Genomic DNA, 27200 nt, shown 5'->3' on the forward strand with positions numbered 1-27200 from the left:
ATTGCTCAGAGTGCTTCCAGAATTCCTGTTGTGTGAAAATGGAGACATCTGGAGCTGCCTGGACCTTTGATTTTAACCAAAACCAAAGAGCAGTAGTTTTTAGAGCAGGTGATCTGCTGATAGAGGGGGAAAATGCTGCATTGTTTGGATGTGCGTTCAGGAGGTCAGGATATTTTTTCTAGTTATCTCTTGCTGATTTAATAAGTGAGTATGGACAAACCACTTAATGCTAAGCCATTTCCTGTTCTGTAAGTGATAACAGGTCTCATAATTATTACATAACTCCGGTAATCTGGAGAGACAACCTTGTGGAGAGTAGAAGGAATTTTATTCCATTTTACTTGTGTGTATCCTGTTGATAGGAGAGATGTTATGAGGTGTTTTCTCTGTTGGTATAAGCAGCCAGTTGCACTCCTATAAAGGACTATACAAATAACTGGAAATAGATTAAGAATTTAATAGAAGTGCTGTTTTAAACAAGATATTTGAGGATTTAGTTTGCTGGTAACAGAGGGAGAAATTCTTACCTTTGACTTCAGAGGTCTGTCCCAGCAAGAGATCCTGTAACACTTCTGCAGTTTGTCAGCTGTCTCAGGTTTGCATCTGACAGACTCATCCTGATCCACTTAGACTGATCTTCCTGTGTGGCCAGACTTATTGTTTGTTCTGTTGAGACTATGTAGCATTGAAATTTTTGTATGCAAAGCCAGAAGGTCTTTAGGATTGTTTTCCGTAGAATGCAGTCTCTTCTGAGATGCTACATGAACAGGTGTGGTCACTTACACTGAAAAAAGTAATTTTAAAAGACTCAGTGGGTTTTTAAATCCTTGTAGAAGTTTTTTTAATGCTTAATGAAGCTCTGCTAATACCTCCTTATTTTTAAAATTAGGGTCTTTGAGTTCCAAACAGTTCTGAGGATTTTGGAGTACACATCTCATACCATATTCAGTAATAACTTTTACAGAATAAATAACTTGGTTGAGGTTGAAACCACTGACCCTGAATCCTGAAAACTGCAGGTAAAATACTTGTTGAATGTTAAACTCGTATATTTAAATTCTCTAATTTTCCTTAATATGCTATCCATTTAACTTAAATTTTTATTTTATTTTACAGTCAGATATTAAAAGCACAACTATTCTCAAACATACAATATTATGCTTGGATTTGTCCTTCTGTTTTAGCTTTTTCAACTTTGTCCCTACAACATAAAATTCTAAAAGTTGTAAAAAGCAATTTAGAGTATATTCTGGGGTGATTATTAATAAAAATGTTCTTTAAGTTAGCTAGGACTGGCTACTGAAAATGGGCTGAAGTGCAGAAATCTCGTTTCATTGTGAACACACTGAGCTGGAATGTACGAGCCTCACAATTCAAAAAATGAAATGTATGTAAACAGGTATCTTATGCTGGAAAACGTAGGCTTGCATTTGTGCCAAAATAGCTCTGGGAAGGTGCTTGTCACAACTGCTTATGCTATCCCTCAGTGAGCTAAAATGTTTGATTTAGTGAAGACAATCATGACTGCTTGGCTGCTGTCAGACGGAGGACTCATCCTTCGATCATTGGATGTCTGGGCTCCTCTCTCGGAGCAGCTGCACCCTGAGCACTGGAGCGTGAGCCCGTCCTGCCACCCACCCCTTGTTCCTCACATCACGAGCCACATTGTTGGTGTGCAGCTAATAAATTCTTTCTTTTTTTAACCTTATACACCCACTGTTCCCGTTAATGTGCCCATTGTTTCTTTATGTCAACCCAGTCCTTCTGTTTGTCCTGCCACTCCCTTGGCTGTGTATACCTTTGCCTTGTTCATTTCCTTTCACAGGCTCCTTTCTTCTGTTAATCTTTTCTGAACTGTTATCCTTGTAACCCTGAAGCTGCGTGTTTGATATAATTATAATATAGACAGTGGCCAAAGTAATGCAATTTTTTTCCAGTATCGCACATCTATTCACAATTTCAATGGGTTTGGTTTCCTTTAATGGAAGAGGCAAGTTAAAATTTTAAATATTTATTTTGTTTATGAATTTTATGTTAATGAACAAATTAAAGAATTTAATTATTTAGATCTAATTATTTATTTATGTAATTTGTTCATAACCTGTTCCATCTGAGGTGTGAACCCTGTGGGGTGTTACTCCCGTGGTACAACTCACAGACCCCTGGGCTGGGGGTAGACAGCCGCACCCTGGCAAACGCTGCCTTGGCAGCAGGTGCAGAGTGCACCTAATTGAAAACTTGGCGAAAGATGACTTATGTTTTCCTCATGTTTTTTCTCGAGCGGAATTAATGACTCCAATTCCAGCACACAGTAGGGGTGCCCGCGCTCCTCTCGGCCGTTCCCGGAGTCTTTCGCGCCGGTGCGGAGCGACACGCCCGGGTCCCGCCCGAGCGCTGCGGTGGGACCGTAACCTCGGGCTATAATCCCGTCCCATTCCATCCCCTCCCATTCCCATCCCCACCGCCGGCGGAGGGCGGGCACTGCCGCAGCCGCTCACCTGCGGGGGCGGCCCCTCCGCCCGGCCCGGCCCGGCCCTGCCCGAACATGCGCCGAGGCCCCGGCTGCCGTCGCTCCACACGCACACCATGCGAGGTGGCTGCGGCGGCCGCCGGGGAGCAGCAGCAGCAGCGCCAGCCGTGCCCACCGCCCTCCCGCCCTCCCCTCAGCTGCTGCCCGTCGCGACGCCTCCATGGACGCCCGCCCGGCCGGCAGCGCCGGCGCCCGGTACGGGCTGGGGGGGGCCGGGGGGTCGCCGGGGGACAGCGCCGCCTCCGCCGGGCTCTGGGGCTGCCTCCGTCCCGGGCGGGAGGAGGGGCTGGGAGCGCCTGTCGCGGTGCCCGCAGGAGCGGAGGGTCCGGCCGCGGGACGGCGTGAGGGCGGTGGGGTTCCGGGCGAGCCGGGCGCTGGAGCCGCTGAGGGCAGTTCGGGCCCCCAGACTGACCCCGACGGGCTCTCGGGGCTGTGGCCGGAGCCGCCTGCGGCCCGCGGGCAGGGGCTGCCCAGGCCGGGACCGGGCCACTCCGCGGGCTGCTCTGGCTACTAGCCTGAGCCTGCTGTGGGCAAGGACTGTGCCCACCTGTGCCGGCTGAGCCACCCCACTGCGCGGGCACAAACTGGTTCTTGCACTTTGAGGGGGTTTTCTTTTTTCTTAGAAAAAAGCATTAGCTTGAGCTAATTACATACCTGCGCAGCAGCCCTTCAGTAGTTACATGCAAATTGTCTTTGGGCTTCAAAGGGTTGTGGAAGAGCGTGGAAGACCAGGTCCTTTTGCTTGAGCTCCTGTTTGTGCAGCTAGCAACGCACCTTGACAGTGAAACGCTGACATTAATTACTCTGTAACTCAATACCTTCTTGCTCGCCCTCACGAACAAGCTGCAGGTGGATAACTTTCTCCATTCCAGGTGTGCACTCCCACTGCCCCTAAAATACATAAACTTCCATTGTGTGCGTGCTTCAAAAGCTGAATCAGTCTGCAAATAACATTCTTCTCCCATGATGACGGCGTGTTAAGTTTTAGACATGGCTGCGTTAAAGGTCGGCTTGTGGATTCTGTGTTTGACATAAGACATTTATAATAATCTGCTTTATAATCTATACAGGAGTAGAAGCTTTTAAGCGTGCAGTTGTTGGAGAGGTCAGCAAACTGCTGGTAATGGCTCTGTTCATGGTTCTTCATCAAGTGTGGGACAGTGGTGTACTCTCTCTCTCTGGTTGCATGGTTTCCTTTTATCTTAAGGTTGAAAACAGCAAACATTTACCTGAGACTTTATTTCTGCTGAAGAAACCATGATGGAAAAAACATTTCCTCAACTTTAGATTATATAAGATGTACAATAGTGCTCCTTTTTGGTGGCACTGATATTAATGTTAGAGTCACTAAAAGACCAAAGAAGGTGGTCTAGTGGCATTTAAAACAGCAAAGTCCTGTGGGATTTAAAAATCCAGAGTGTTAGACTTGCTAAATTGATCAAAAATGACCTGGCTATTAGTATTTTTATATACAACCTCTATCTGGAAGTACTCAAGGCCAGGTTGGATGGGGCTCTGAGCAACTTGGTGTAGTGGAAGGTGTGTCTGCCCACAGCAGAGATAATGTTTAAGGTCCTTTCCAACCCTGACCGTTCAATGATTCTGTGATTTTTAAGAGCTTTATATAGTTTTGTTGCCATGTTCTGTCTTGATAACTCTTTCATGTACCAGCAATTGTTTAAATACTATTTTTTAACTCCAGGCTGGAAAGGTGGGCTCTGTGTTTGTAATAAAGATGTTAAATGACCTCCAGGTGCTGTGTTTGCACTGACAACAGCAGCAGGCTGAAAGACTGTGATTGCGTTGTGCTTCAGGAAGTTCTGAATGTGGGGAACAATGTGTGCGAAACTACTTAGCAACAGGAAGGAGCTGGGTGAATTTTGTCAGCTTGAGCAGGTTGTCCTGAAACTCTGTGTTACTGAAGCTGCTGGAGCACTTGGTGCTGGCTCCTCATCACCTTTCTGGAGCTCCATCTGCTGGAATCAGCCCTCCCATTCCAGGGAGGGCTGATTCCAGCAGATCTGGGAATCTAAAGGGATTCAGATGTTTCTGTTACTGTGCTACAAAGTGTTGAAAAGTTTATATCAGGACTAGTTTGTGGGAAAAGATTACTATTTTCTTATTGTAGGTCATATTTTACTTAAATCACTCCTTTAAAAACCCAATGAAGCTCCTAGACAGTGTTTTCACAGAGCTGAATTTGTGGTTTCTCTAAGTACCACATGTATTTTGGGAATAGATTGAAATTATCAACTCATAGTTGGAGGACAAAATGATCTAACGGACTGGTTGGAACTGAGAAGTAAACGGATTTTTGAGTAGGGGTGATGAAAAATGGCTTCCCATTTTAGAGACAGCTGTTGTCTTCAACTTGATAATAAAACTTTCAGTCACCTGTTGCGAAAAAGCAAGTGTCAGAAGAAAGTCTCACTGTTAGGATGGCCATTCAGATATACTTGACTTAATGGCTGGAATCTCAGATGTATATCAAACAGAATGCAGTACTGAACTTGGACATAATTTTACATTTCTTTCTAACTGAAATTGCCATCCTGAGCTGATGAAATCTTCTCACTGCATCTACATCAAAGTTTTACATTTTGGCTGGTCCATGTTTCCTGTCAAAAAGGGAAAAAAAATGACAGAAGGATCCCAGACTAACTGAATTAGAGTTCAACATCAGCCTCGCTTGTTTTGGCTTTCATTTGTTTTTTCTCCTTAGGTAGTTTGCTTAGTTGCTTTCCCACTCTGAAATGGAGAGAATAATAACTATTTTCTTCTTGAAGCCACTGTACCAAAGAATAACTCTTCAAAATGGCTTTAGCAATGCTGAGTGCCAAAACAACTTCCTACTGGTACTTCTTTTTCTGTTCTTGAGTATTGATTCAGTGGGCAGGTTCAAGAGAGCTGTAAAGGTGTATTGAAATGCCATGCTTGAATTTTTATTTAATTGGAGAGAAAGTGGCATTGTTATTGGTCAAGGTACTGTGAAGTATACTTTGCAGATGACTTCTGAAGAATAAAGTCAGGTTGTTGGAGCTCTCAGGGAAATGTAATCTGAAATGTCATGTAAAGCAATGATTAAAGGCAAAGCAATAATCCCCTATTTGTTCAAGTATTTTGTGTCATTCCTATATATTATTTTTATGGAGTGTAAAATACTGTTCAGCAGTGGAATGATAACAAAAGCATGGATTTTTTTTTTTTAAGCTCCATATTTTGAAAATGCTTTGCATAGATTTAATGAAAAAACCAACCAAACCAACCCAACCAAATGAAACAAAACCAAACAAAGAAACATTTCAGCTCACATGAAGTACTGCAGGAAAATGCTTTTTGGGCCAGAATGTGTGTTTCATCCTTTTTGTGTTGGTCACCACACTGAAGTCTGAAAGAAGAGAAGTGTAAATCAGAATAAACAGTACAAATCAGACTTCACAAACAGCTGAAAAAAGATGCACAGGTAACTTTCTTGTTACCTACCAGTCAGTCTTTATCATTGCTAGGAAGTGCAGAATCCAGCCAAAAGGGGGAATTGCCTGACATCCCTCCCTAAATTCTCACTGAGTCTGATTTCAGAAGTAATACAGAGCTCTACCCTGACCTTGCAGTCCTTAGGAAAACAAATCTCACCGATTTTGTCTGGCTTCTTACCATGAATGTGGCAGAGTGAGTTTGCATTTTGCTTCATGCTGTATCTGTTTGTTTGCTGGGTACCTAATTGTGCTCAATAGCATTACATGATAGTGGTCTAGTACAGCTCTTGCTGATTTGTTTTTATCTCATTAGTTTTAGTGAGATGAGAATTAGACCTTTAAAAATCGAGTGTACCTATGTCAGACGTGCAGGTGGACCAGAAGCAGTAAAACTGAAAAGTCAGAGGACTTGGAAAAAAGAGTAAGTGGGTATTGTAAGGTTGTCTAAAAACCCCCAAAGGCATGATACCAATCACAGGTGACCTTCAAAGTGACAAAGATTGTCGATCATCTGAATTAAGAAAGAAGAGCTATTAAAGCTTGCTAAATATTACTGCGCTCTGATTTATGATGAAAATTTACTCTTAATTGCAGTGATCCTGTTAATTTCCGTAATACTGAATATATTTGTTTTAGTTCACTGTTCATCCTGTGTGAGGTAACTTTTTTTTTGTACATTCCAATAGATACCAGTGTAGTTGCAGGATGTTTGGGCTTATTTTTGTAATATGCCAGACTGGATTGTGTGTCTTTGTATGTATTTTCATTCTGTTTGATGCAGGCAGTTCTACTGACTGGGAGTGCTCACCCACAGTGGTGCAGTCATGGCAGTACAACAAGGAAAGGGAACGGTAGAAATGACACCAGTACATTTTATTTGTCTGAGCAAACCTATCTTAATGAATTTACTGCATTGTTTGCCCATTCAAATACAGGATGAGAACTGTGAGCGTAATGCAAACTAGATCCTGCTTGGTCCAAGTTAAACATGGTAGGACCAAGGGCAGAACATGAGTCTGCCAGTTCCCTGGGCTTTTTGTTGCTCACTTGGACTGCTTTGCCCCATGCCTTTGATTTGTGAGCCTTTGCTGGAACAGAAGGGCCTTTTAAAAGACCTTTGACGTTGCTGAGGCATCAATAACTCAGTGGTTTGAGAGCTGAATTAACCTCAAAAATAAATGGTGTCATAGTCCATGTACAACTTGAAATACTATGATATCCTGAATTCCAGAATTGCATCACTGTTGTGTCTCTATGCAGAATAGCTGGAGAACACGAATATTGAAACCTTTCCAGTTGCTTTGTTGTTGAAGTAATGGCATTTCTGCAGCACCGAGAAGTCTTAGACATGGGCCAGAAAAGTGTTCAAGAACACAGAAAGATAAATGCTGAGGTATTACCAGCTTGGCACATAGAACAGGAAGGGATATGGGAAAATTAATTTTCTTGCATTAACTTATTTGCTTTTGAATTATGAAGACATTTCTGTATTGTCTGAAAACTGAAAAGTAACAAATTATTGTGAGAGCTGCTTATTTGTTCTTTTCATCCAAGATTATTTCTGATCTCATGTGGGTTTGGAAATGCTTGCAGAAGAAAATAATTCTTCCCGAGTGATGTGCTTTTTGTTTTCTTTGAATGTAGAGATTTTTTTCAGGCTCACAACATTTGTAGTGCAGTGTTGCTCAAAGAAATCAACTCTTTAGAAAAGTGGTAGTGGATTTAGGAATGACCTAGCAAACTGGAAAAGACTAAAGGAAGTAACCCCAGGTGTATCCTGGTATCTCCTAATGTCTCTGTGATTATCCAGCATTAGGAGAACAGAAAATGGTGTCATGGCAAGAATTTCTATATTCAGGGGTGATCTTTTTGAAAACAGGCAGTGGGAAGGACATCCTGGGGTCAGAGTTTGTACCATGGGATGTGAACTGCTGACCCTTTGCACAACAAAGGGCATGGAGAGGGACACAGCAGGGGCTGAAGACCCCCAGACTTTTTCCTGTTTAGACTGTGAGGGGATAAAAGCCCAGGGGTTCCTTTGTTCGGATCTCTCCTCAGAGGCACCAGCTCGAGCTGTTATTTTGTTATTGCACCAAGATGAAATTATTTTAAGGATTGGGACATCTGAGACTCTGTTGTGGGAAACCTGAGGTCGAGCCTGTCTCACTGTGAGTGTGGGATGTGCAGCTGAGAAGGGGCTTTGGTCCCAGCTCAGGTGATGGTTGTGTGACTGCCAGTGGCTCCTGGATGGTCAGACAGGGAATTTCCTTAACACTGAAATGGAGACCTTTGAAATGTGCTTTGGGATGCTCCTCACATCTGTGAATGGTTGAAGCGTTAGCACTGTGAAGCTTAAATGGTGTTTGTTTCTTTGTATTTTATTCTCCTCCTCCAAATGAAGTTACCCATGCTCGCTACCTCAGCTGACTTTTGCAGACAAGGTAGATTTGGCAGAGAAATGCATCCATATTTTAGGATATGACTGATTTAACTCGCTTTTAGTGTTTCACAGCACTGAAGGAGATCTTGAATTACTATTAAAAGCGTTACTACAAAGGCACAAACCTCAGACTCACCTTTTTTTGTAAAATTCTGATAATTGCTGAGGTTGAGTATTTTAGCATTTTGCACAGTGTAAGGTTCAAGATGCTTTTTTTATTGAAGAAATCTGTAAAACCCAATGACAAATCCCAAAGCTTATGCACTTCAAACTCATAGTAAGAAACCAGTCAACATCATGCACACAGTGAAGTAAAATTATGCATAAATATGGTAACTCTCATGCTCAAAAATCATGTGTCCCTTTCCTTTTGACCATGGAAAACATGATTTTTTTTTTTTCGAAGATGGTTTACAGTTCATTAGTATTCCAAATTGTAGTTTTGCTTATTTCTGCTTATTAATTTTGTTTGATACTGCTGTTGACATAGAAAGGATCTGGTGCTTAAGTAAAAGGGGTATTGCCTGGGATATCCCAAGAAATTGTGCTTCCAACTAGAGACAATGGGGATGCAGTGGAGTAAGGAGAGGAGCTCTTACTGTAATGCCCAGGATATATCGTGGTTGTGATTTGTGAAGCAGCCCCACTCATGGTCCCTGGGGCAGAGAACAATGATTTCATAAACAACAAAACCACAAGGAGAACCATATGACTGTCCTTGCAAAACCTGCTGCCCAAAAGAAAAAAGGGAAAGAACCTTGTAGAACCAGCAGGGAAATGGCTTAAATGTGGAAATACTTCAGATCTGAGTTTTTACATTTGTTTTCTTCAGTTAAAAGAAAACATACATATATGTGGGGAAGGAGAGGTTGCATACTGGAGGATGTCTGAGCATATAATTGTTTCTAGAGTAGTGGTATTCAAATAAAAACCTGCCAAATCAAGTCTTGAAGAACTTGGCAGAGACAGCCAGAGCCTTCACCGTACAGGGCTTTAAAGACTATTTGAGGAATACAGTATTAATTAGAAATTGTACAAACAGCTAGTGAGAATGATGAAAAACCTTTTCAGAGTAGCCCATGATCCTGCCATGGAAGCAGCCAGTTAATTTTAAGTTGTAACCAGTAGTTATTCCCAACCAGGGAAAAAAAACCCCAGTTATGTCTTTTATCTCCTGCTGTGGCCCAGGTACACAGTGCTGCTAGGAACATGTAATGGAGTCATTAATGGGGCAGCCTGTGGATCTATTACAGTAATTTTTATACCAAATGCAGCACAGGCTTTTCCTGTACAGGATGCCATAAAACCAGCAAGAGATTTAATCAGATGTGTTAATGGATTCAGAGTATCTTCCTGGAATTGTCCTTTCCTGGTTTATCATTTTTGGGTTTTTCTTCAGCAATGTATGTCTTCATTATTGGTACTGCTTTGTGTAATCTAGCAAACATAATTTTTGACATTAGATGCTCTTGCAGAAACTAATTTATATAAGTAGATTGTGGCTGATCAACTTCTACAGTCCAGCTCTCAAAATGAGAGGAAGGACTGCTAATGCTGCTTGTAGTTACGTACAGGGCTGGTACAGCTGATGTGCCAGCAAAGCAGTTCAGAGGTATACACTGTTTAATTTTGGGCAAGATCAGCCAGATGAGCTCATTCCACTGATTAAGTTGTTAGTGCCAACTCGCCTCATTTTCCATGGCATTAAAGAGAGATTGTTACAAAGAGCATGTAAAGTCTCAGTTCCTCCCAAAGGTACAGGAACTAACGAAAAGCATCAGTTTGGCTGCTGAGTCGAAGCCTGTTTTGAGGAGAATCCTTTCTGGGAAGAAGTACTTGCTTGTCTCTCTCGCCTGTGTGCTTCTCACATTTGCAGCAATTACTGCCAGAGTGCTGCCTGTCAGCTGCTCTCGTTTGGCTCTCCGTTCTGGTTCACGGGTTTCTGATGTGGGCCACTGCCACATGCAGTAATTCTTGTTGTTTCAGGTCTGTAATTACAGGGGTATTTGGCTTCTGCCTGGTCTGGACAGAAGGAAAGGTGGCTGATGCTGCTGCTCATTCCAGACAGGTCTGTAGATCAGAGATAGGTTGGCAGCCGCCAACCCTCCTACATTAGAGGTATCCAGCTGTAAATATATGCAGTGGTATATGAACCTGGTGTGCCACGGAGTGGCTTCCAAATCGCTGATTTGTAGGATGTGTTCGGTGAATTAGCGATGCTCCTGTTCCCGTGGCAGTGTCCAATCGCAGAGTGTGGTGCCGCAGGCAGGCGCTGCCCTGCGCTCCCACCGGGACTGTCACTCGCAGCTGGCTCAGGAGCACCGAGCGCTGCTGATGTTCGAGCCTAAAAGCTGAGTGGGCTTACAATGACTATGTCAGAACACGCAGGAGACTCAGCAGAGAGGTGAGTAGCAGCACACAGCATTTTCCATTTGGCTTAGAGGCAGTTCTGATCCTGCTGTTGGAAGCAGGAGGGAATCTGCAGCCCACTGAAGCATGACTAATCAGTTTGCTAAAATGCTGAGCACCTTTGAGTTTAAAATATTTCTGCCCTATTGTTAACAGTGACAAATGATGGTTTGTAGCATTTATGTGAGGTGTGTAGTTTGCCCAGGTCTTAAGCCCTCGACTTGGGAGCTACATCCTATGGCAGGTTTCCTTGGAGTATGAGGGAAATGTGCAGCTTCTGTTCTTGCTGTTGCTGTGGGTAGCACTGTGTCATTAATTGTTATTCCAGAAAAGAAGCCAAGTAATTATTGTATCTCATTTCTGCTTTGAGCTTCAACAGTGGTTTTATTCTTTGTCATCTTTCTGTTTCAAAGGAATATTTTGAAAAGGTTTATTTGTATTGAATGGGGTAATTCTCCTGCATGACAAGAAATGAACAAACAAAAAACCCAGGCAAAATGTTAGTAGTCTAAATATTTTAAAACACGTGAAGATGTGCTTTATGTCATGTTAAAAATGCTATTTGGTTCGGGCACACAGATTTAAAAACAGGAAGGTAGGAATTTTAATACAATCAGCAATAATTGACCAAGTTTTAATTATTAAGTAGGGCTCAGAATAGGCAGACATGATGCTGCATTTTGTATGAGATGGATGCCAAGGCTTGGTTAATCAATGCTTGCAAAGCACTTGGAAAGTGTCTTGAGTGCAAAAGGATTTGCAGTGTATCTGAAGTTGTGATGACAAAGCCACTAGGAACAGCATCACGTGATGTTTCTCTCAAATTTACAGTCCTGTTTTTTATATATATAACTATACACTTTATTTCTTTGTGGTCATTATTCCTAGAACCAAACCACTGCTGCAGTGGGTGGTTATTACTGATGCTATCTGCTTGTGCTGTGCTCCCCTGCCTTTTCCTTAAGATGTTATCAGGACTTTGCTTTCTGTTTTTCCTTTCAGCATTCTGTTGTGCCATTTTTTAAGGAACTAACACAATTTCTAAGTCACATGATAGATCACATTAGTTAGAGCTGTTCAGAATCAGGAACATGATGAAGATTTGTTTGTATTTTGTTGGAGGATGTTTTGTACATGCTCGTATACAATATATTAGAGCAGTGTAGCTCTTTGATCATTATATGCAGATGTTTCAACTGTCCTAACACTGGCTAGGTGACCTTAACTTTGTTAGTGCAGGGCTTTATTCTTTCTTTTGTGTATTTTGTTTGTTTTTTTGTCCAGCAGTTCTGGTGGTGATGAACTTGGGCCAAACTAACTCAGCTAGTCTGTATTATCCTGTTGCCAGTAACTTAAAGACCAGCTGAGAACCCTTGTGACAGGTCAGGCTGACATCTGAATGTTGTAAAGTAGAAAAGTACAGCCAGAGTAAGTCACTGAGAGTCTTCTGACTTTGATATACAGCAGCAGTTTGTTTTTTCTTTTGAGTGCAGTAGCACTTCTTAGGGACAGTGATGTTCCCAGGAACATGCACAACGGGAAGTTTTAACCCACCTCTGAGTTTGTAGTGGTCTGTTGCTCAGGCACCATACTGAACGTGAGCTGATTTAAGGCAGATCTTCCAGCAGCAGTCAGGGTAATACTCTGATGCAGATTGACAATATCTCATCCTTAAAGTGATAACATGATCGTGATGTCACCAGCTGGAGTCTGGCAGCCTTACAATCAGATGTGCATTGTCACCCAGTGCTTCTATGTTCCTGGTACCTGAGCTCATCAAATTGCTGTGCTCCCACATGGCAAATTCTGCATGTCCAGGTTCTTATGTAAAGTATGTGCAGTATTTTTTTTTACAGAAAATTAAAGATTTCAGTTGCTTTTCAAATGTTACTTTGTGAAAGCATAGTTAAAACCCCCCCCCCCAAAACCCAAATCCACAAACATAATAGGAGTCGCTTTCACTTTTTGCAATCGCTGGAGGTGAAATAGCAGGTTATGCAAGGGAATAAATCTGGAAATTGAGCAAGAGGGGTTCAAATGTAGCAGTAATGCCCTGGTAGAAGGAGAACAGATGTGCTGAGTTTATTATCTCTTCTGGCAGGTCATCTACGTCAGACCTCAATGTGGCACTGCGTGAATGTATGGCAGCTCTGGATTTATTTCTTAACAACAAGTTCTCGGATGCTTTGGCTTCTTTACAAGCAAAGTAAGTTTATAAGATTTCCTAGTTTTTCTCTGTTTATTTTTCTTTGCTTCACCATCTCTCAAGAGATTTTGACCAGACAGCTGGTTCTCTGTTAATAGTTGATATGTCTGTATAGTTTTTGTTCAGAAGGGGGTGGTAAGTTAATGTGTTACATTTTGGGGAAGACAGATAAGTGCTTTGCACTTGTGTGAGTAAATAACAAGATTGATCAAAGATGTCTACTAAATTTATGGAGTTGATGTCCAAAGAAGTAACCCCTCAGCTTTAGTGCAATATGGGATTCTTGCTCCTGGAAGAATAAAAACTATGTTCTGTCACAAAACTGTCATATTTTATTTTTGTCTCCTTTCCCATATTTTTTTTGCACACTGTGAGCATCTGAATAATTACAGTTTTGTGTCTAAATGAGCAACTGACCATGAATTAAAGGCTTGAGAAACATTAGGTATGAATTCTTTTTTTGTTGCTGTAACCAGTTGCAGAAACTTTCTCACAGCTTATTTTGCAATTCAGTGTTGTGGTCAGGCACTCTGTTTCCTAATTATGTTGCAGCCCAACATGTAATGAGTGGCCCAGCTGCAAGGAGTGAGGTCATGAAATAGTTCCTAAAAATTGTTGTGTCTTTACAGTGTCTGTGATCTGTCATACCCTGTCCTGAAGTTATCTGTGTTCTTGGCTTGTTGAAGTCTGTGGTTAATTTAAATTTCTCCCCCACCCACCCAATTTGCTCAATTTATTTTTGAGCCACCAGCAAATTACATAATGCCTTCCTTTAGGACACTGGAATACCAAACAAGTGAAATTCATAGGTGATGCAGTAGTGTGTATTTGATATGCATCAGGGTAACAACTCCTTTGGTGAGGTATCAACCTCATATTTGATGTCAGAAGCTGAAGCTTAGCCATGTAAGTACACTCTGGAAAAAACATTCATGATAAAATTTAACATCAGCTGTATTAATAATGCTGGCTTTATTCACAACAGTGTTGTTTAGTGTTTATATATCATCAGAAGATATAATAAAAATGGTAAAAAGAATAACTGTGTTTTCATTAAATCCTGACAGTAAAGCCCCTGCGCCCATCTGAGAATGCTCACTCAGTGCTTAGCATAAAATCAGGGGGTATTTTATTGCAGCAGGTTTCCAAAACACTGCAGAAGCTAGTGAGGCTATGGTTTGTTTTTTTCTGTAAATCCATTTTTCTTCTGTTGCATATGGTTTTCATTCAGCTTTTGTTGGGCTCTGCAGAACATATTTCATGAGCTGATACTCTGTTTTTGTACCTGACTGTATTCCACACTGCAAACCATTTTGAAACTAATTTTTCATGTTAGCCTGTTGTTATGAGGAGGCCCTTATTCCTGTTGCCTTTGGCAGTGAGGGAAATAGAGACTTATGATCTTTGTGAGTGCAACAAAGAAACAGGATGCTGAATTTTCCCACAGATGAAACCCATTATGGACACACTCCATCTCTTTAAGGAATGAGAAGAGTTGTAGAGTGGGCACATGTGGTAGCACTGAGTATTTTCTTTCAGAGCCACCAGGTCCTCACTGTTCCCATTTAGTGTGCTGAGATTTGAAATAAGTTTTCACAGTCCATAAACATACTGTTTAGAGAAATACTTTTCAGTTTTTAAATGCTTGTGAAGAACTTCGTATCTTAGATTTTTGCGGCTTTAACGGTTCTGGTGTAGGAGAAACTCTGCTCTCTATTACATTAATGCAGATTGACTAAATTACTCACATTTGGCTTCCACAATAAGTGTATTTTCAACTAATTTGTACCATGTGAAACTGACAGCAGATTTGGCACAATGTGTGGGGCTTAAAATCAGAAGAGCTTTCCTAGCCACTTAAAAATAAATATCTGAGGATGGTGTCTAGACTTGTGTTGAGGTAAGGCTCTTTTTTCCTGGTAAAAAAGCAAATCCATCATAAAGAGAAGCAATTTCATTATAAAGAGGAGATCTCATTTCATAGAAAAAATACATCTGGTGTTTTTCCTTCGTGTTACATAATTTTCTTGTTTCCTGAGCTACCTTTTAGCTTTAAGAGTCAGTTTTCATTATTATTAACAATCGCTGTACAATAGTGAGTTCTGATTATCTTGTGCTTTCTGCAGTTTTATCTTTTATATGGAGTTCTCACACTGCATCCAAGAACTCTTAAGAAATTCCTAAAATTCAGTCACTAAGCACAGCAGTGATTTTCAATATATAATGTGTTAACTGCAACATGTGTAACACTGAAACTGTCCAGTCACTGGTGTAGGGGAAAAAAATTCTCAACTTCCTTCTCAGCCCTGAGACATACAGTAAATCCATTAAATGCTGACTGGATTTTAGCCCTTGTACAATTGCAAACAGACAATAATAAATTAAAAGTTGGTTCTGGTAAGATGTCCCCTTCCCTTCCCAAGACATATGTTTAATATTTTAATATTTATCCTGAAAGAAAACATGGCATAATCACCTGATAACTTGCTGATGTCAGATCGATTGGGAGAATGGTAAATAAGATAAATTAATGACAAAATTTTCTGGACCGCTGGATGAGCTGCACCACATGTGTTGCTGCTTGCAATTTTAAAGGAATAGTAAGGCAGTGATTCATTCCAGGCAGTTGCCTTTATTCTGAAAATAGACTCCAAAAAGAACTTGACATTGTTTGGTGCAATATTAATTCTAGAATGACTGGGTTTTGAAAGCTTTTCCTGGGAACTGGTCACCCAAAGCTGAGGTGTGATTGTCAAGTGGAGAGTGGTGAAAGAGTAGGGGAAGCACACACAGGTAGAGTGAAGCTCTAGACAGTGTTTGGATAAATGCGTTGCTCAAAGCTTGAGTTAGCTGTTTATTGTAAGGAATGTCATGAACAAGAAGAAGGTTGTTATTTCTAGGGGGTTTTATCTTTTCATACCTGAAGTCTGGAAGAACACAACTTTTGTAGTCTTCATAAATAAATTAATTGCTACCAAAACCTAACTAAATTGCTGGTTTCACCTCTTTGCTGGAAAAACTTAGTAGATTCTGAGGTTTGGAAAATGGCTTCGATCAAAAAGGCTCAGGAGTTCTCTTGTTGAAGCACAGATTTTTGGCTTGGACCATCCTGGTAGCTTGTAGTAGCAAGGGAGCTGGGATGTGGCTGACTGGAGATGTCTTTGCTGGTTGTTAACTTATTGCTACTGAGGAGGCTTTGCAGGAAACAGATTTTTATCAGAAAAAGGCAGTTCATCAAATCAGAGCATTTCTGTGGAAGCCTCTGCCATAGGTCTAGTGGGTTGTTTGGACATTGGGTGAACTTGGGATCAAAGATGAGGAAAGCCTTCAGGCCCCCTGTGTGACCACATTCTCCTGATACAGGTTTGATTTGGGCATTGATCCCTCACTTTTGAGTCCTCCTGGAGGAACAGACTGTTGACTCGTCTATGGAGGGTCTTTCTCACTCCGTGCTGTTGGATTTGTTTTGATTGTTGGAAGCATCTTGATATTAAATCAACATATGGACTTGAACCTGAGGTTTCTGTGATTTAGTAATGCATGTCCTGTCTGCTGGATTACTGTTAGAGGATCTACAGAAAAGATTTTGGCACTGTGTTTTTCCCAAAAGATTACTAGCCCTGGGTTAATTCTGAGGTCAAACCAAGCCAAGATTTTTGATTTTCATACTTCAGCTGGAAAGCTGTGATTGTCCTCACTTAAGCACTTGTTTTCACGCTGGAATAAAAGTGTTCTCCAGCAGCTCCAAGAAAGGGCAGTGCTGCAAGATGAGAATGATTGCACCATAGTTGGAGAAGAGGCATGTGGCAGAACTCCATAAGTGCCTAAAGATATTACTTATAATCCTCTTATTCAGTCATGTGATACCAACTACTGGGATAAGTCATTAATCACAATACTAGTTGTATTCATGTCATACCCATGACATGATGCTTGTTAACTCCAGCAATGTCCTGAGGAAATTGCTGCTGAGGAATCAAAAGAAAAGTAAAAAGATACCAAGTTTCATTCTGTATCCATCTGTATGAAATGCAGGCCTTAAAACTCCTGGCAATACACCAGGATGTAGCTGGCAACTTTAATTGAATGATTAACAGCATGGATAAGTTGCATTTCTACCATCATCCCCACCCCTGAAAAAAAAAGAGCAAATTTGAATGTTGCTAAATACCAGTTGGCTAATGATAGACATTAATCATTATCTCCTTTAAATATTAGAAGCAAAATAGATTAAACCATTGATTAGGGAAGGGGTGGTTTGGTTTCAGAACCAGAATTACTGGAGAGGGAAATCCCTCTTTGCCATATGGATGTGATAAGTACCAATTTTCCTTTTAGTGCAGTGAATTCAATATTTATCTGCTTTGATTTTTGGAAGCAAATTTCTATAATTTTGGAAGGGTACTATTTCAGTCATTTCCCTGCGCTTTGAATTTGAGCCTCTGAAAGGGTTTTAGTTTAGTAAATACAAGATGAAGTGTGTTTTTCTGTTCCCAGTGAGGCTGATGAATAATCAAATGAACAGGAACACTTCATCAGGCTGGCATTTTAGTGTGTTCATTTTTTTCTACTTTACATTATCAGTCTACTGAAAGAATCATGATCTACGAGGCCAAGAAAGAGCTGTCCTGACTCCACTGGATTTTAAACGAATTTCTCTATTATCTGTCTTTTCTTCTTAGCTTGCAAATAAGATGGATGGTAGTATAGTCTGGGGCTTATAGCACTTATGGCACCAGGTGATTTCCCAAAACAGCTTTTCTGCTAGATTGGTTTAGATGATGAGGGCAAGTAGGAATTAAGGACAGCCACAGGGCATGGACTGCAGTGAAGTTTGAAGATGTGCACTGCAAATTCCTTCAGTGCAGCCACCCTGCTCTGTGCCCTGTGTCTTGGAAAAAGTAGCCCTTTATCATCAGTGTGAGGGTTGGGAAGGGAAGCACCAGGCCCAAGTCACCACAGTGAGTTACTAGATCACTGATTTGTATGGGGTTGTCTGAAACTATCTGTTAAATTTTCTTTCAGTTCAGTCCAGATATTGAAACTTGGGGAGACAAGTGTATTTCTAGGGAGAAAATTAAGTCGTATGAGGTGTCTTTAAAGTCTGGCTTTTCTCCTTAAAACACAGAATAAGAGGAATTGAGGTAGAAGGTACTTCAGAAAGTCATGTACTCAGGCAGGGCCATTTTGAATGTTCCCAAGGATATAAACTCTACAACTTTTCTGGGTGATGTGTGCCAGTGCATGGTCACCCTGACAGTAAAAAAAGTGTTTCCTGATGTTCAGACAGTGCCTCCTGTGCTTCAGGTTGTGCTCATTGCCTCTGATCCTGTCCCTGCGCACCAGTGAAAAGAGCCTGGCTCTGTCCTCTTTGCTTCTTCCCCTCAGGCATTTCTATATATTAGAGGAACCTCCTACAGAGCTTGCTCTTCTCCAGTCAGAACAGTCCAAGCTCTCTTGGCCTTTCCTCATAGGAGAGATATTCCAGTCCCTTAATCATCCTCACCAACCCTGTTCTTGAGTCTGTCCATGCACTGAGGAGCCCAGAACTGGGCACAGCACTCCAGGTGGGGCCTCACCAGTGTTGTGCAGAAGGGAAGGATCCCCTCTCTCATCCTGCTGGCAGCAACACTCTTCTTAATGCAGCCCTATCTTTGTCAAGGGCACATTGCTGGCAATCACTTTCTCCTCTGAAGGGAAAAGAAAATGAAGAAGCACCTGAAGTAAACACATTCAGAACAGGTGTGCTGAGGGTGGAGATTTTGAAAGGATATCCTTGTTTGACTGCAAGTATTTTTGAATATTCCCTGCCATATAGAGCTATCTGATCTGTGCTAGAGTGTAAACAATTGAAATAGCAATTGTTGCTCCTTAACAGTATTTGTCTTAAGTCGTGCTATTTGTCAGGGGTGGATTAGCAAAGTCTACAGAGAGTTTCTGTGTCAGGAATTTATCTGAGCTTGCCCTTTAACGTATTTCTCCAGTCATCTTTATTAGACCTCTGTGCCTGAAGATATTTTGATTCACTTGCAGAGGATTACACCAGACACAGGTGAATGCTCTAAATGTGTGCAACATATAAACTCTCTTTCCTGTCAGAGGAAAGGTGCCAGTGATGGCTTCACATAGGAATTAACTGTTTTCCTTGCCAAAGTTTTTTACTTTCTGCCGAAGTGGCACCCCCTGAAACCCTACAGAGTAATATCTAAGTTGAACAGTTTGGGGCGGAGGGTTGGCAGAAGGGGAGAGGAGGAAAAAGCTGTACTCTTTGACATAGACCCTAATGCTTCCAGTGGGAAGATCTGTTTCAAGGAGATTCTATTTTGGCCAGCGTTATAGTATTGTGTCACTTATCTCCTTGAGCCTGTCCCACATTAGAAGAATATCAGCTGGATATTTGTCACATGTTGTAGTAGTCATTAGATACTCAAAAAAAACCCAACCCCACCATGATTCTATTGTCTCTGAATGGTGAACCATGTGGTTAATTCCTGTGCTTTATGTTTGTTAAGTACCTATCCTCAGCTCAGAATTGATACATTTTAGCAGAGTATGTAGAGCTGTAGACATGATTTCTTCTACAAATCTCAATCTATTACTGTTTCTTGGTTATTTTGCATGTCTTTTGTGTTGATTTCTAGTTCATTTAGACCTTGTTCCCATGAGTCTGATACATTTCTGGAGCTGGATTTGTATTTGCTTTTTAAAAGAAATAATGCAATCAAATCAGCTGTGCTTTGCACCTTGTGTTTTCTTGCAGAACTAAAGACAGCATGTATCATGCCCTGACTTATGCTACCATACTGGAGATGCAAGCTATGATGACATTTGATCCTCAGGACATTCTGAATGCAGGGAACACAATGAAGGAAGCTCAAGCCACTTGTCAAAGGTAAGAGTAGAGCAATTCAGTCAGTAAATATTTCCTTCTTGGGAAAGTTTTGAAAGACTACTGGGTAAAAAAGGAAATGTAATCTTTCAGAAATCATAGGAAAACTGGAGGTTGGAAGGGACATCAGAAGGTCATCTAGTCCAGCCTCCTGCTCAGAGGAGGCTCACAGCACATAAATTAGGGTGTTCAGCAGTCTAGTCTTGAAAACTTCAGTTTACTGCAATATCTGATTTTTCTTGTCAGTTAGATTTTTCCTACCTGTAGTCCTGGTTCTGCAGTGTCTGGAAGTTATTTAGAATGTTCAAACACTGCAAGAATGTTCCCATGGGTGATGGTTGTACTGCAGTTGTCTGAGTCAACTGTGCTCCCACTTTTGCACCCATGTTCACCCATGCACACACAAAATAAATCAAAACACCCCCTTATCCCTCTCCTTCATCAAGACAGATTTCTGTGCATGAAGGGTAGGAGACACATCCCGGGAAGACCATGTTGACCAAGTTCTCTGTGGACTGTGCTGAAGTTTTTGTGTGTGGTGAGATGACAGGGGGTTGGTGAGCACTGAAGTTGTGGTAGTGACTGTGTGGGTGGCCAGCTGAAAGGCATCATTCTCTGTTGTTGATGCTTTTTGTTCAGAATGACCAAATGGACTTTTTGCAGATTTAGGAAGAAATCTACTGTAGCTGATTCTATCAACAACCTTGTGCATAGGCAAAGCCTTGAACACTTCACTGAAGGTAACACTATCTTTCACATGCCTAATGTTTTCCTTTTTTATGTATGCAGTTTGAATCACGTAGAATTGTTCACTCAGTGTGTGCTTGCAAGTTGTGAATCCACTGTCCAAATTACTGATCTGGCATTTGCTGGACCACACACCACTGTTTTGGCTATTGCTGTGTAACCAATCCAAAAATCACTGGTCTTGTCACTTTCTGACTCAGCACTCCCAAAAATTGCTGGGTAAAGAAATATATAGAAAGAAGTACTGAAATGTCTGTAAAGGTTCTAGATCCAGGAATTTGTGGAAAGCACCAGTTTCTGTAACTGTGTGTCGTTTCTGTTTGGAGTTACATCAGTAGTCTGGAACTGAAATACTACAGCAAATTTGGAAAATATTTTTCTCAGTTTGAGCTCAGTGGTCTTATTCCTATATTAATGGGCCAAGTTTTTTTTAATTACTCTTTGACTGATTTGTTTTCTTGTCTCTGTGTGATGTTAGAGGAAATCCATGCAGAAATTTGTTATGCTGAATGTTTACTTCAGAGAGCAGCACTCACATTCCTCCAGGTATGGATTCCTGCATGGCTCTTGGGGGGAAAAACACCGTACAGCTTTCTTTTCCTAAATGGACTTGTAGAAGACTATAGTTTGACCTAACGGGTCTTTCATCTGGATCAAGTCTGGATTTTATCTGGTCTATCTGCTGATGAGATGTTAGAATGTTTTGTTATCCCTCGTGATTATCAAAAAATGCTTATCTCAACACACATAGTGCTGAGTGCCCAATGATACCCTTCCCTGCTCCCTTTTAGATGTGTGAAATGTAACTGCAGCAAGCACCAATTTTCAAATGGTGTGTGTTGGGATATCAGATTAAAAAAAAATAAAAGATGATGAGATGGTCATTGAAGCTGTGCTGGAATACAAGCAAGACTTTTGTTTGAGTCTGGCTGGTGTTTGCTTTCCCAAGGCTGCTTTCTCACTGCTTTGTTGTTGAACACCTGTTATGGCCTGCATAGCTATTAGGCTCCACACATGCTTTCTCTTTAACAGTGCTGCCTGTCTTTAATAAAGGGGAGCTCTCCTTCTTCTTTGGGTTTTATCTGCCTGTACTAATGAAGCTTGATTTGTTTGATGGAGCAACATTAGCAGTACTTACTTGGGCTGCAGCATGCAATTTAAATTGTTAGTCACAGTTGAAGTAACTGATTTTTCTTCTTGATTTGGCTGTACTTGCTGTATGAAAGTGGGCCTCTTCATCTACCAAGGGGATGATAAAAGCCACAGTCAGAAAAAGGCTTCTGCTTTTTGGCTCAAGGGTGCTGATAGGAAATGGAATGCAGGTGGTGGTTTTATAGTGTTTGGGAGTTGCCAGGTGGGCTCTGATTTACATTGCTTACGATAGTTTATGAACTGTGTAACCTTTTTCAGCCATCTGCTAAGTCCCTCTGCTAGAAACTCTTGCTTCATAGCAACACCCATAATCAGAGGAGCTTCTAGTAGTTTCTAGAGTGCTGATGATGGACTTTGAAATGGCCAAGGTGTACCTGTTTCCATTTTCCTTTGGGATGAATAGCCTGTAACACTGGGGGCAGCTGGGTGAGATCTGAAACCATGGAAGGCAGACTTTTGAGAGCTTCTCTGTTATGTTTGTAGGAAAGGAGCATTTTAAAGACTCTTGGTTTTAAGCATGGTTTTCACCGGTATCTGTTTATGAGAATGTTTATAGACACATGAGAGATTTGAGAGTAAGAAAATAATTTCTTGTCCTCTTCTGCAAAGGTCTGTTTGCTTCTTCTTCTGTTCTGCATTTAATTTTTCATGAGCATATGAACTAGTTTTGAAAATTAACCAGGCACTTGGTTCCAACAGCTACTGAAGTGAGTTAGTTTTGATGCTTAGTAAAAATGACCAAATCCAGCTGAAAACATATAGAACGTATTCTCAGCATTTTTCCAGGGCTGAAAAATTCTCACATTGACTTATCCCTGTTGTTGGTATCATTCTGAGTGTAAACATTTTAAAACCATCTTCCTTCCTTGTTCCACTTTCCATTCAAAGGAAAATATAACTGAACCTTTACACATGGCTGGGTGTGCTGTACCCCCCAATATGCTGTACTTAGTTAGTACATCTAATTAATTAATCCAATCCTTGCTATTTTCTCCACAATGCCCTCTTATGATTTTTCTGTGATGGTATCTTCTGTTTAAGACTCTCTGTCTTAAAGTAACAGCAGATATCAAAACAAACCAGAATGACAGATTATATAAGCAAGGCAAGAAACTGCCACCAAAAAGGTATGAAACTAAAGAGCCTCTAACTAATGGTGCCCCAGATACTTTGCTGTAATTTCTCAGTTTGTTATAGTTTATAATGTAACATGTTATCTTACTAGTATGGATCTCATATATATATATGAATATTCAAAGCAGAAAGAGCATATCCTTCATAATTTTACTGACCCATCTTCCCTTTTAGGATATGAGACTGTGTCCTGTAGACTCCTGAGGACAGGAGTTACTCATGTAGATTTCCTGGCTCAGCACCAGATATATCTTAACTGTGCTCAAGGACAAATGAGAGAAAGCTATTTTTTTGAAAGAGGCACAAGTGTATGTACCTTAGGTGACATCTATTAGCTGAGTCCCTGTCTTCATTAATGCAAATTCAGATGGTCCAAAGGTGACAAGGGCTAAACTGATTACAGAAAGCACTAAAATAAAGTGCCTGTGTCTGAACAAATATTTTAATATAAAAAGGAAAAATATTTTAATATAGAAAGGAAATCCTAAATCCATGTATTATGTCTTAGAGGCTTATATTGTCTGTGTCATGCTGGTTATGTTCCAGGTGTGTATTCATCTTAAGAAGACAAAAGCCCTTTATAATGCTTACGAATTCACATTGCTAATGTGTTTCCATTCCAACAGGATGAGAATATGGTCAGCTTCATAAAAGGAGGCATCAAAGTCCGAAACAGTTACCAAACCTACAGGTGAGTCAGAGTGATGATGTGATTAAATGCACTCTCTCAGTAAAAAGTGCTGCTGGTAAAATTATCGAATTCACAAATTCATTACTGTTGTATTTATTGAGTCTTTATTATGGGGCTCATGTCTATGGATTTTCTCAGTCCACACAGATTCTTCCTTTGCATAACAAAGGACATTAACATTATGCTTGATTTGGATTGTGGAGATAGTGGATCCTAACTCTGTTAACTCCCAAGGTTAGCCTGCTTAGAGTACTATATCCTTGAAATTATGTCAAAAAATAACTGTTCTAAATGATGTACTGTTCATTGTGTCTGCATAGCGCAATTTGCAGGTCTTGTAGGCATTAGACATAATGAAATGACATTTCTTTATAGTTCCAGCTGCAGCTTTTTGGAGCATTTAGAACCAGTAGCTGAAGCACAGTAAAAAGTGAGGGCTAAACATGCATCATATTTTATTTATTTTAGAATTTTATATTTTGATTCAGAGTGGGCACAAAATACCTTGTGTCCAGCAGACACAAAACAACATCAAGTGTAGGCTCTCCAGGAGCCCACTGGAAGGGAGAGAGATGACAGTGTCCATGTTTGTGTGTGTTGAAGGTGATTCTAAATGCAAGTCCATTGTAAAGACTGCACTTACAGGGAATAGTGCTGAGCTGGTTGGCAACAACCATCAATGAAAATATGACAGCCTGAACACAAATACATGCTTTCATTAGAACAGTGTTTTTCCTCTCCTAATAATTAACAAAATAAACTACAATAGTAGTATAAAAACCAGATAGCTATAGAAAGCTTGGGGGCAAATTGATTTCAAACTGAGCTGGATTACATGGGAAATAAAGGGACGCTACAAAGCTGAGACCTATAAAAGTTAGAAAAATGAGTGAAAGTAACTTCTGATACATCTGCCTATTTTAAAATATGTATTAAAATTGTCTTTTCCTATATAAAACAAAATATTCTTTTGAACATGCACATAATCCAGGGATTAGTGAAACTCAAGTCAAATTTGCTAATTAAAATTTAAATCTCATGCACTGCCCCATCATCTCTTTTTATAGTAGCGAAGTTTGGTGATGCTCCCAACAGCCATCCTTGGAACATTTTCAGGGCAAAATTTGGTTTAATATCAACTATATCTGCTTGACAGGATTTCCTCTCCAGGATTCCATGTTTTATAATTGATAGTAATGTGACAGAAATGATTTGTTGATAAATCCAGCAAAATGTTTTAGATGTTGTTCACTTGGGTGAGAAGATAAATTGACCTTTTAATAAACTACTCCATAGTTGAAGATAATTGGGTTACTTTCTTACTGAAGTGTAATTAATCATGTTATTTATTGACACTGTAACAGAATCTTGTGCATTTCCAGGGAGTTGGACAGTCTCATACAGTCCCCACATTATGTCAAAGGAGAGAACCATCTTCATTTTGAGGGAGGTGTAAAACTTGGAGTCGGAGCATTTAACCTGGTATGTACCAGCAGTTCTTGTCCTGAGCTGAAATCCTGCTGCCTCCTGAGAATGAGCCTATCTTGAATTCCCGAGAAGTTCCGCTGTCATCATACTGATTGTGTGGTTAAAATTAGGTGTGTGCTCTGACAGTGCAGGGTCCCAGTGTCTGGTCTGAGAACATCAGATAATGACACACTTTAGAAATAAAGAGATTGCTGCCCACAATGTGGGATGGAGGCCAGGAGAAGCCTTGCACAGGAGCACCAGTTGCCTGTGCCTGTCAAGTTCCACTTACTGTTTACCCAACACTTGGAGAACTAGCAGGATCTAGGCAGTTAGCAGGGCATTTGGAGGGGTGGGGCACATGAATGAAGCTTGGAGTGCTGCTCCAGCCACTGTTGGCTGTTGTTGCTTGTGTTCTGGCGAAAAAGCAGGTGACCAAATGGTGCAGGATGGTTCCCGGTGAGGCACTGACCCAGACATGGTGAGGGGTGATGTGGTTGTTCAGGGGATGGACTACAGAAAGTGCCTGGAGCTTCCTCTTGCTTGCATTGCTTTGCATAAGTCTGGCACATGCCCAAATATTAGATGTACTGCACAAAGAACAAATATGGACTGTGTGGTATGAACCCAGAATTTCTGAAATGTCCAAGAAGTACTGGAGTTACTGAGCAGGTGCTGTGTAAATGTATTTCTGTGTAGGGCATCCTGGAGATAAAGGGTGCCTATATTAAACAGATATTTCTGTTTAAATCGTGGGTAAAATATAGCAGGTATATACATTTACCCTGAAAATTTTCATATAGAGATGTTTTTAGTAATTTTATTAAATATTTCGTGTGTTTGGAAAAATTGCAGGAGGCAATGGGTAGCAGAAAAGGCAGAAAATCTGTTACTGTGTAACTCTTGAATTTTTCTCTGTAGACATTGTCCATGTTTCCTGCACGGATTCTGAGATTACTGGAGTTTGTTGGATTTTCTGGGAATAAGGTAAACGTGAACTCAATATTATTGGTATGTTCCCCTCACTCTTAAATTAAAAACAGGGTTGGGAGTTTCTCTCCTCTCCCTCACATTAGCTGTAACCCTCTGATATCACACATATGCACTGTGGAACTGATGCTTTCCTGCATCTCAGTTTTGCTTTATATTTTTGTGTGAACTATTGCAATTCAAATGTTGTCATACCGTTGTTCAGTAATGAAACAGTTGTGAAATGTGGTAAAGGCAGTGGCTAATACAGGAATGTCAGTTTATTTAGGTTTTTAGTTACTGGTCTTTTGATGTAGGCTTGTGCTCAGAAATCTGTAGCCAAAAGTGTATTCCTAGCCTTTAGAATATGATATAGTTTATTTGGTAGTTACTATGATTATGGGGTCTGAATGTTCCTGACAGGTTCTTGCATGACAGGGGAAAAAAATATATTTAATTTCTGCTTTAATAGCAACTGGAAATTTGAGTGTGGCACCTACATTGTCCTATCTAAGTGAGTAAGTTCTTTTTTGCCTGTACAGTAACCAGTTTGACCTATATTGTTTGAGCAAGATATTTAAGAAAAGAAGTTTAGTAATGGAGCACCAGAAAACTCACATCGTGATGAGAAAGAGCTGTGCTACTGCTTTGTGGTTTCATTGTTTCAAAAGAATACTAAATTAGTGGGAGTATCTTGGCCTTGATACCTTGTACTTGCCCTTGTCTCTCTACAAGCAGAACATGAGATTCCCTCAAAGCTGGGCTCCTGGGTTAAGAGAACATGATGTGGAGCATGATCCCTTTAACCTAAACCACTAGTCACATTTTTCATAAATGCTACGTGAGGTAAATATCTGATGCAAGCACTAGAAAAGCCATGAAAACAAGTTAACTTTTAACTCTTTTATAATGCTTTCTATTTACAAAACAAGTTTTAAGGAGAGAAGTGCCTTTTTATCAGAGCTGAAGCCTTACATGGCAGGGGAATGACTGTCATCACCATTTTATTGATTTACAGGAAGGATCTTATATCTGAAAATAAAATGTCTTATTTAAAAGCAAGGATCAGAGTGTGGATTACAATTTAGAA

At 40.7% G+C, this 27200-nt stretch overlaps 1 protein-coding gene across 4 annotated transcripts in view; it reads left to right on the forward strand.

Moving 5' to 3' along the window:
* The first annotated feature begins 2558 nt into the window (after positions 1–2558).
* Positions 2559–27200, forward strand: part of TTC39A (tetratricopeptide repeat domain 39A) — a 51672-nt gene continuing 27030 nt past the window's right edge. For 2 of the 4 annotated variants that reach the window (XR_005602516.1, XM_019291698.2), the window contains exons 1-8: positions 10756–10850; positions 12957–13061; positions 19822–19953; positions 20614–20690; positions 21176–21243; positions 23610–23674; positions 25057–25156; positions 26063–26128. Coding sequence is in view for 3 of the 4 variants with exons in the window: in XM_019291698.2 (XP_019147243.1) it covers positions 10813–10850; positions 12957–13061; positions 19822–19953; positions 20614–20690; positions 21176–21243; positions 23610–23674; positions 25057–25156; positions 26063–26128 (651 nt within the window). In the remaining variant the exon portion in view is untranslated. Of the gene's footprint in view, positions 2726–10753; positions 10851–12956; positions 13062–19821; positions 19954–20613; positions 20691–21175; positions 21244–23609; positions 23675–25056; positions 25157–26062; positions 26129–27200 lie in introns of those variants that run through there. The other 2 variants (XM_039556261.1, XM_019291699.2) reach the window with 2 other exon arrangements.

This window comes from Corvus cornix, chromosome 8 (assembly GCF_000738735.6).
Source record: "Corvus cornix cornix isolate S_Up_H32 chromosome 8, ASM73873v5, whole genome shotgun sequence".
NCBI lineage: Eukaryota > Metazoa > Chordata > Aves > Passeriformes > Corvidae > Corvus > Corvus cornix.